This window comes from Dryobates pubescens, unplaced genomic scaffold (assembly GCF_014839835.1).
Source record: "Dryobates pubescens isolate bDryPub1 unplaced genomic scaffold, bDryPub1.pri scaffold_74_arrow_ctg1, whole genome shotgun sequence".
NCBI classification, from domain to species: Eukaryota; Metazoa; Chordata; class Aves; order Piciformes; family Picidae; genus Dryobates; species Dryobates pubescens.
Genome location: NW_026530793.1, coordinates 69952 through 80235, shown reverse-complemented (window position 1 = coordinate 80235; position 10284 = coordinate 69952). Strand labels below are relative to the sequence as shown.

Genomic DNA, 10284 nt, shown 5'->3' with positions numbered 1-10284 from the left:
TATTGATTCTCAAATATTGGAGTGGTCTGCCCTGCACAGACAAATTCACCATCCTTGGGGGTCTTCAAGCAGTTTGTGGATCTGCTGCTGAGGGACATGGTTTTGCGCTGACCCTTCAGTGATGGGTCGAGGGTTGGACTGGATGAGCTTTGAGATCTCTCCCAACCAGTTTTGTTATGAAGGCAAAAATGGTGACTTTATTGCAATACCATAACACCTCAGGTTTGAACATGGACTAGGACAAACTGGAGGAATGACCCAAAATGTGCAAACTGTCAGTGGAACAAAGTAAAAATCTCCCATGGACACCCAGGATGTGTATTCCCCATGGGAGACTTTCCAGGCTGCCAAGCTGCTTTTGTGTGGAGAGGGAGAGAAGCAAGCAAAGACAGCGGGCAAACAGGCAGCCAGCAGGCCAGCAAGCCTCTCTCCATAGAAGAACTCTACTTATGCCCCTGCCAGTCTGAGCTGGGCTCAGTTTTTGAAAGAACTGGAAGAGTGAGTCCCAGACTGAGGGGCACCAGCAAGCTTGGCTCAAGGTCTATCTGGGCTCTGCTGGGGGTCGGGCAGTTTGCACCTGCCACACACAGATGGGATTCTGGGCTTGATCCAGCAGCTGGCTTCCCACCAACAACCTCATGCATTCCTTCAGTCCAGCTCTCATCAGTCTGGCTCTAAAGAGACTGTGGGAGACCATGGCAAAGCCCTGACACAAAACATCCCCTTCCTGCCCTTACCCATATGGGTTCAGTGATCCCTCTCTTCTCCTGCAAGGCCCTGTTGCAGGGAAGTTTGACCTCTCACCTTCCCAGGGACTGGAATTTGCCACATGCTCCTTCTTGGCCTTCTTGAAGATGCCTTTTCCAAGGACCCAGGACTTCCCTGATGGCTCTGTGCCTATTTCAAGGCACAGTCCAGAAAGGGTAACATGGACAGACAAGGACATTTGCAATGAGCCTGTGCAAAGCACCTGAGATGAATCTCGTTGGGGCAGAGAGGCTCATCAGCACTGCCCTGGAGGAACAATCTCTTGGAAAAAAATATTACTCAGAGGCTCTTTATTTTGTTTAAACAAGCAAGGAACAGAGGTTCTGTTACACAAACTCTTAGTTAGAAAAGCAGAGTGAATTATGAAGGGGATGATGATGATGTTAAAAACAGTAAAAATCCACCCTCACCACTAAACACTTGAGAAGCCAGGCTGGGCCTGCAGTGAGTGACACCAGAACTGCTCTGCAGGAGAAGACAAAGAGTTTATTGTTTCTGAAGGCATCCAGTGATCAGTTTGCTCAGGGCAACCTTCAGCTCCTGGTTCCTCAGGCTGTAGATGAGAGGGTTCACTGCTGGAGGCACCACGGAGTACAGAACTGCGACCACCAGATCCAGGGATGGGGAGGAGATGGAGTGGGGCTTCATGTAGGCGAAGATGCCAGTGCTTATAAACAGGGAGACCACAGCCAGGTGAGGCAGGCAGGTGGCAAATGCTTTGTGGCGTCCCTGCTGAGAGGGGATCCTCAGCACAGCTCTGAAGATCTGCACATAGGACACCACAATGAACACAAAACCTCCCACAAATGGAAAAGTACTAAAAGCAAGGAGCCAAACTTCCCTGAGGTAGGATGAGGAGCAAGACAGCTTGAGGATCTGGGGGATTTCACAGAAAAACTGGTCCACAGCACTGCCCTGGCAGAGGGGCAGGGAAAATGTACCGGCCGTGTGCAGCACAGCATTGAGAATGCCACAGGCCCAGGCAGCTGCTGCCAGGTGGACACAGACTCTGCTGCCCAGGAGGGTCTCATAGTGCAGGGGTCTGCAAATGGCAGCGTAGCGATCGTAGGACATGATGGTGAGGAGATAAAACTCTCCTGAAAGAAAGATGGTAAAGAAAAACACTTGAGAAGCACATCCTGCATAGGAGATGTCCCTGGTGTCCCAGAGGAAATTGACCATGGATTTGGGGACAGTAGTGGAGATGGCACCCAGGTCAATGAGGGAGAGGTTCAGGAGAAAGAAATACATGGGGGTGTGCAGATGCTGGTCACAGGCTATGGTGGTGATGATGAGGCTGTTACCCAGCAGGGCAGCCAGGTAGATGGCCAGGAAGAGCCAGAAGTGCAGGAGCTGCAGCTGCCAAGTGTCTGTGAATGCCAGGAGGAGGAAGTGGGTGATGGAGCTGCTGTTGGACATTGTCTGTCTCTGGGCATGGAGGGCTGTTGAAAGAGGAGAAGGCATCACACAGGTTAGGACATCATTCCTTCAGACAATTCCATGGCTATTTCCCAGACAATCCTCTCAAAATTACTTCTCTTTCCTTGGAGGAACTTTGTGCACTCCCAGCTTCACAGCCTTGCAGTCATCCCAGCAGAAGGCAGATGTCATGTCCTGTGACTCTGATGGTGCAGATGGGAAGCTCTGCTCTGGAGCATCTCCTCCTCCTGCTCCTCTGTAGAAGAGAGATCCCAGAGGCTGTGGGATGTGGCAGCTTTACAAGCTCCAGGAACTGCAAATCCCTTGTCCTGCAGCAGAGACTCACCATGTCCAGGGCTGTGAAGGTTGCTTCTCTTTGAGCTCTCAACACCCCCCCAGTCCTGGCCACCTTGAAGCTCTCTCTGCCTTTCTCATCTCCCCGAGAACCCCTAACAGTGCCCACAGCCCTGCTGTGCTGTGCAAAGGAGCTACTCCTGGGCAGAGCTGCCCATTTGCCAGCACCTCCCTCCAGCCTAGGAGCCTGACCCAGCTCAGCAGCAAATCAAGGTATTTTAAGGACTGGTGGCTTTGGTGTGGAGTCCAGAGCCTCCAAGACTGAGAGGAAGCTGCAGGAATCTCTCAGGAGGTCAGATGCAAACAGCAAATTAAGCTGGAGTGTTAATAGGTCCCACTAAGAACCATCACTGACAAAGCCTCCCCAGGGGCTTGTTAGAGTCAAAACCAGAAGCAAGAACAACAACAGGGAGCTCAAGGCAATGTCAAGATCATGCTGATGCCGAGGAAACCTGGATGGGTTTTGTCAAGCCAAAAGGCCAATCCTTGGCCATCCAGCCCATAGGAAAGGAAATCCTGTTCCTCACACATGGCTCAGGGCATGGCTTCCATCCTGAGTGGGATGTGAGGATGTACAATGGCTGGAGCAGGTCTATGGTGTGACACTGCTGGGTGGGGCAAGGAGGCAATGAATTCTTTGTGAATAAAGCTCAGCTACCTTCTGGTTGCAGAGAACAATGGCCACAGCCATGGTGATGAGGGCTTTCGGCTTTGCCACAGCCCTCGCTTGTTTCCACCACAAGCTGACCTATGTTGTCCAGTACCTGTGCCTCTTTCTTTGAAGACACCAAATCCTCTCTTCAAGTCTAGCTCAAGATCTCATAACTTTCACTGATATCTCTCTGTCCTTCCTGCCTATTTCTTAAGAGAGAAAGCCATGGGCTGGGGCAGCCTCCCTCTGAATGCCCTCTTGTACCACCTCACTGCCCTTGTGTGGTGAAGGCACATTATGCCCAGATACTGAATCTTGTCCCAGCATGTGGACAAGTTCCCCCTCCTTCAGGAGGAAGACAAAAGCCAAGGCATTAGCCAGGCCAGCTGTGGTGAAGAGGGAGGTTATTGCTTTATTACTCATGATTTATGAAAATTAATTTTTTAATTATTATTATAAAATTGTCAATAACCGATGAATCACCAACTTATATACATGTTCTAGTGCACGTTCGTGAAATATATCCCAGAACTGGCTTAGTATTATGATTAGAACTTATTTGAGCTGATTACAAGCTATTTCTGTATTTATATGCAAGAAGGGTGCAGTTCCGCCGCTTGGCCACTAGATGGCGACTCGACGGGACGTGCACGGCTCCTGGTCGAGCTCAGACGGAGCTCTGTCCTGTGTGCCGCCGGTTCGAGACTGGGGTCTCGCAGAGCTGGCTTGCACGAGAGGATGATCTCCTTCTATGATCAGGTGACTGCCTGGTGGATGTGGGGCAGGCTGTGGATGTAGTCTACCTGGACCTCAGCAAGGCCTTTGACACCGTTCCCCATAGCAAACTCCTGGCCAAGCTGTCAGCCCATGGCTTGGATGGGAGCACACTGCGATGGGTTAGGAACTGGCTGGAGGGCCGAGCCCAGAGAGTGGTGGTGAATGGTGCCACATCCAGCTGGCAGCCAGTCACCAGTGGTGTGCCCCAGGGATCAGTGCTGGGCCCCATGCTCTTTAACATCTTTATTGATGATCTGGACGAGGGCATCGAGTCCATCATCAGTAAATTTGCTGACGACACCAAGCTGGGGGCAGGAGTTGATCTGCTGGAGGGCAGAGAGGCTCTGCAGAGGGACCTGGACAGGCTGGGCAGATGGGCAGAGTCCAACGGCATGAGATTGAACACATCCAAGTGCTGGGTTCTGCACATTGGCCACAGCAACCCCATGCAGAGCTACAGGCTGGGGTCAGAGTGGCTGGAGAGCAGCCAGGCAGAGAGGGACCTGGGGGTGCTGGTCGACGGTAGACTGAACATGAGCCTGCAGTGTGCCCAGGCAGCTAAGAGGGCCAATGGCATCCTGGCCTGCATCAGGAACAGTGTGGCCAGCAGGAGCAGGGAGGTCATTCTGCCCCTGTACACTGCACTGGTTAGGCCGCACCTCGAGTCCTGTGTCCAGTTCTGGGCCCCTCAGTTTAGGAAGGAGGTTGACTTGCTGGAACGAGTCCAGAGAAGAGCAACAAAGTTGGTGAGGGGTTTGGAACATAAGCCCTACAAGGAGAGGCTGAGGGAGCTGGGGTTGCTTAGCCTGGAGAAGAGGAGACTCAGGGGTGACCTTATTACTCTCTACAACTACCTGAAGGGAGGTTGTAGACAGACGGATGTTGGTCTCTTCTCCCAGGCAAGCAGTACCAGAACAAGAGGACACAGTCTCAGGCTGCGCCAGGGGAGATTCAGGCTGGATGTTAGGACAAAGTTCTATACAGAAAGAGTGATTGCCCATGGGAATGGGCTGCCTGGGGAGGTGGTGGAGTCGCCATCACTGGAGGTTTTTAGGAGAAGACTTGACGGGGTGCTTGGTGCTGTGGGTTAGTTGCTTGGGCGGTGTTGGATTGGTTGATGGGTTGGACGCGATGATCTTGAAGGTCTCTTCCAACCTGGTTTATTCTATGTATTCTATGTATATGTATTCTATGTATGATGGAATGGCAGGGCTGGTCCGGAGACGAGCTGGCCCTCAGAGTTGATCCGCACCGCACGGCGGGACGGCGATCGCCGGCAGGCTTGCCCGGGGGACGCGGCAGTACGCGGGTCTGCAGGGGCGGCCCCGGGAGTGAGGAATATCGGCGGGGTGGACCCGGCTCGGCAAGTCCTCAGGCAGCAGCTTCTCGTCTGCTGGGCTCAAAGCAACAGCAGGATACCCGGAGCGGTCCGGGGGGAGTTCAGTGCAGTGTAAGCACGAATGCTGCTGAGGAATCCCTGGAGTTAACAGGGCTCGGAGCGGCACGTGGCGCTCTTCTCTCCACTGTGGTGGGGTTAAGCAATTGCGCGGGGACCTGGCACGGTCAAGTCCCTTCTCCCCGATAATTAGGCAGATCTTACCCTCGGGGGTTGATCCAGTCCAGGCAGTAGCGACGGGGGGGGGGTTCCTCTCCCGGTCAGTGGGACTGGCTGTGGCAACGCTAGCTTCTCAGCTTAGCGTGGTATCCTTCCTCTATGGAAGTAATTCCTCCAGTCGCTTCTCACATGCAGATGCCTTGATATGCGTGCATGTATGTAACAGAAGCTAAACAATAAACTCAGGTGCAGAGGCAGTGGCTCGGACTTAACTCTCGAGCTAGCACAGAGACAGAAATGGAGGAGGAAGGCAGGAAGGCAGGAAAAGCACTTGTTTACTCACTGGGGTAATACTTATAGAATACCTCAAGGCTGGGTTTGACCAATGGGCATTCTCATAAACAACTGGCTTCAGCCTATGGGAAAGCATGAAGCTAGAATTCTTCCATATTTGGAGAATGCACGAGCACAGCATGCACCAGCAGCGTGCTAGCCTGGCTTTTGTCTTCCTCCTGAGGGAGGGGGAGCTTGCCCACATGCTGGGGCAAGATTCAATGTCTCGGCACAATGTGCCTTCACCACACCAGCGCAGGCAGTGCTCGTGCAAATACCAAGTATGGCATAATTCTAGCTTCACGCTTTCTATAGGCTGAAGCCAGTTGTTTATGAGAGTGCCCACTGGTCAAACCCAGCCTCGAGGAATCTACAAGTATCACCCCAGTTGGTAAACAAGTTGCCCCCTCGTTCGCTTTGTCTCTGTGCTTGCTCGAGAGAGCAACTCTCGAGCCATAGCCTCTGCCATTGAGCTGATTGTTGTTAGCTTCTGTCACACCTGCATGCATATTGAAAGCCTCTGCACCGTGAGAAGCAATCGTGAGGATCATCTCCAGAGGGAGGACCTTCGCTGAGCCCAAGAAGCCCAGCATCACCACAGCCAGTTGTACCGACCGGGAGAGCCCACCGTGCCACCGGAGGACTGGACCAGCCCCCGAGGGTAAGACCTGCCCAGCTGCCGGGGAGAAGGGACTTGATCGACACCGAGTCCACATATGCCTAGCCCTGCCGTAGCGGGAGAGGAGCTGCCACGTGTGCCACGTATGAACAGGGCACTGCCAACACCAGGATTAATCCAATCAGCAATATTCCCAGCCCAGTTTGTAGTACTCTTATGTCTATGTTTAGAATGATCACTTCAGTGTGTACAACACAGACCACCACATTCTGTCCAGCCCTGACCGGGAGCTGAGAACAAAGAACCAACAGCAGCTCGATTTTGCAGCCTGGCAGGGCTGACACTCTCCACATCAGTGGCTAATTCAAGCAACACTTTTGATGTTTCCTTGTCTTGTTTTGCAACCCAAGATGCCAGTTCCCTTAGCTGAGCTGGTGCTTTGCTGTAGCAATTTGAAGCAAGATTATCCTGGCTGCTATGTGTTCAGCTTTGTTCTCCAAACCTCCATGATCATCTCATTCAGCTGTTAGGCTAAGCCTGCATGGCTTTAAGGCAAAGTGAGTGTGATTAGAGATCATAGTACTGTATCAGCTCCAGATGTATGCTGCAGGTACACACAGCTTTCTGCTTGTAAGCTCCCTAAAATATCTACTTCTTGGGGCTCTAATGGGGCAAAGAGCAAATTATCATCCCACACATCCTGATGCTCAAAACACCTTACTGGTCTGTTACAATTTAGTTTTGACAGGCATTTAAATTCCAGGTTTGAGGGGAGGTTTAGGTTGGATGTGAGGAAGAAGTTCTATACAGAGAGAGTGATTGCCCATTGGAATGGGCTGCCTGGGGAGGTGGTGGAGTCACTGTCATTGGTGGTTTTCAGGAAGAGACTTGATAGGGTGCTTGGTGCCACGGGCTAGTTGTTTAGGTGGGGTGGATTGGTTGAGGGGTTGGATGCGATGATCTTGAAGGTCTCTTCCAACACAGTTTATTCTATTCTATTCTATTCTATTCTATTCTATTCTATTCTAATGCATGCAGCAGTGCTGCCCAAATGTTTTGCTATCCCATGGAGTTAGTTGATGGGGGCTGAGGGCATTGTTTCCATTGATCGTGCTCTGGAGTAGTCCAAACACAACAAACAGAGACCCGCTGGACCCTGGCATCTGTGGAAACACAAGCACAGCCATGGCCCCAGGTCACAAGATCCCAGGGGCCTTCCCAATCAAGGGTCTGTAAATTGCAGACCAGCATCAGGGCCTTTTGTGCCAAAGGATTGCTCACAGACTGTAATGACAAGAAATGAGTTACTGTGACAGGGTTCATACCGCTCTGAGAGGTGGTTAAGCAATTCATCCACTACAGTGAGTGAAACGTCTGTGGTGACATCCACTCCAGCACTGCCGCTGGTTCTTGCTTGCAACTGACCCCATAAGCCTGAAAGGTGCCGTGGGGAGGCACTTGTGCCTGTGTGCAGGCTCCCATGGTGCTCTGCTTCCTGTTTCCTGAATTATTTCTCGGGTGAGGAGGTTGTCTTGGGTTATTAAACTCAAAGCAGCCATCTTTAGGGAGGTTTCATTCTTGCCATATTGTGCACAGGGGGCAGAGAGGAACAGGCTCCCATGCCCTTTATTGCCATTAGCTTTTCGTGGACAGGACTTCTTCTAATGTCCCAGCTGCCCACATCTGAAACAAGGTTTTCATACACGAACAGCAGCAGCAAACGATTTCACCAAAGCCTCCACCTGACAAGCAGTGGTGGTGTAGGAGAAGGGTTATTTTCAGATAGCATTGGGACAGCTATGGTTTGTCTTGAGTCCAGGGATGTACACCTTATCAGGGACTGAAAAGAAAGACCAGGCAGGATTGGGCTGGATCTGTTCAGAAGCTGTTTGCTAGCGTTAAGCTATTGTATGCTTTGCTTAAGTGCATGTCAGTAGAAATGTAACCAATCAGAGTGTGGCAACACTGCATTAGAAGAATCTGTAAGTTAACTGTAACACAAGAAATGGCTTTGCTGGGCTTCACAATAAAGGTCTTCACTTGGAACCATCTTGGCTTGGAAGCCATGCTTGTGGTGACCCTGTGCCACCACAAACTGACCCTGTGTGTTACTACACCAAGGGGCTTTCCACTACCCTGTCAGTGGCTTTGCTGTTTACTGTGGACACTGTGCTTCCAGCAGGAATTCTGCTGCCCCACTGATGCCCTTCAGTCATTCCAGGGAGTGTGAGGCAGGAGACTGAAACCTGAAAGGTGTTCTATCTCAACCTTCTGTCACAGCAGTGAAGGTTCTTTTAAGGATCCCCCCAAATAAAACCAAGATGGAACCAAGGAGCTGTTGTCAAACACACTTTAATCTTATCTTTGCTTCTCAGTGCCAAGGGAAAAGTGAGAAGTATAGGAAAGGAGGAGAAGCTGGGAATCCTAAAGCATGGCATTCATGGCATCAGTAGAATCCAGCCCTGTGTACAAACTAAAGCATGCTCCAATCAAAGGTGCCAGCACGTCTGGCTTATGCAGGATGTTGTTCTTGGCTCACACAGGAAAACAACTTTGCAGCTTGGAGTTGGTCAGCAGAGAATCAGAGGCTCTACACACGGCCCAGCGACTGCCCTGGTTTGCAGAACAGCAGCTGCAGGACAGGAGAGGAGGAGAGGCAGGGAATTCTAAAGCAAGGGATCAGCAGCACCTGGCATCCAGCGCTGGCTCACCAGCCCTAAAGGCTTCCCACGGTGGGACAGCTCTCACAGTTTCATAGTAGCATCAAAGTATCAGTCAGGGTTGGAAGGCACAACAAGGATCATCTAGGTCCAACCCTCCTGCCATGGGCAGGGACATCCCACACTAGATCAGGCTGGCCACAGCCTCATCCAGCCTGGGCTTAAACACCTCCAGGGATGGGGCCTCAACCACCTCCCTGGACAACTCATTCCAGGGCTTCACCACTCTCATGGGGAAGAACTTCCTCCTCACCTCCAGCCTGAATCTCCCTACCTCCAGCTTCATTCCATTCCCCCTAGTCCTGTCACTACCTGAGATCCTGAGAAGTCCCTCCCCAGCCTTCTTGTAGGCCCCCTTCATATACTAGAAGGCCACAATTAGGTCACCTTGGAGACTTCTCTTCTCCAGAGTGAACAGCCCCAACTCCTTCAGTCTGTCCTCATAGGAGAGGTGCTCCAGCCCTCTGACACCTTCCAGCACATCCATATTACTCTTGTAATAGGGATTTGAGATTAGTTTGAGAGTTTTCCAGTCCCACCTGCAGTGACAGTGGGTGGAAAGCCTGGGGGAAGCCCCAGGTCAGCAGGAATGCATCAGGAACACTGCTGAGCTAAGGAGAAGGCTTTTGGAAGCCCAAGGATTACTGGGAAGCAGCTGAGTCCCTTAGTGGGAAGCTGACAGAAGCTTTCCAAGCGCTTCCAAAGAACTCCCTGAGATCCCCTCTACACCCTCCAATGATTCTGAAAATCAATCCTAGAACTCTCCAGGTCCCCCAAAACACCTAACATCCCTTGACACAATGAAAAAACACACTCTGAGATGTCCCTGAGAACAATCCCAGCAAGACACGCTCAAGACTCTTCTGAGAACCTCACTTTTACCTTCCTGAACTGGGCACACAGTTCCAGCCCCATTCCTAGGGAGCAAATGCCCTCAGCATTTAGGCATTGTGGGCAGGAATGTCTGAAACACAAACAAACAGGCAGGATTTGGGTAACTTTAGCCTTGTATCAACACAACTGGGCAATGGACAGAGGGATTTTTACCCCAGGAAGACAGAAACTGGGGAGGAGCCAGACAAACCCT

The 10284-nt window shown here is 51.5% G+C and overlaps 1 protein-coding gene across 1 annotated transcript; it reads right to left on the bottom strand.

The window, feature by feature from the left end:
* Positions 1–1254: 1254 nt before the first annotated feature.
* Positions 1255–2199, bottom strand: LOC104296846 (olfactory receptor 14A16). The gene has a single exon (XM_009896702.2). The coding sequence runs from the start codon at positions 2185–2187 to the stop codon at positions 1255–1257; it is 933 nt and encodes a 310-aa protein (XP_009895004.1). The 5' UTR covers positions 2188–2199.
* Between the last annotated feature and the right edge of the window lie 8085 nt (positions 2200–10284).

Bases quoted from the DNA above. Each gene is read 5' to 3' on its own strand.
- LOC104296846 (XM_009896702.2), bottom strand. From the start codon at position 2,187: ATGTCCAACAGCAGCTCCATCACCCACTTCCTCCTCCTGGCATTCACA.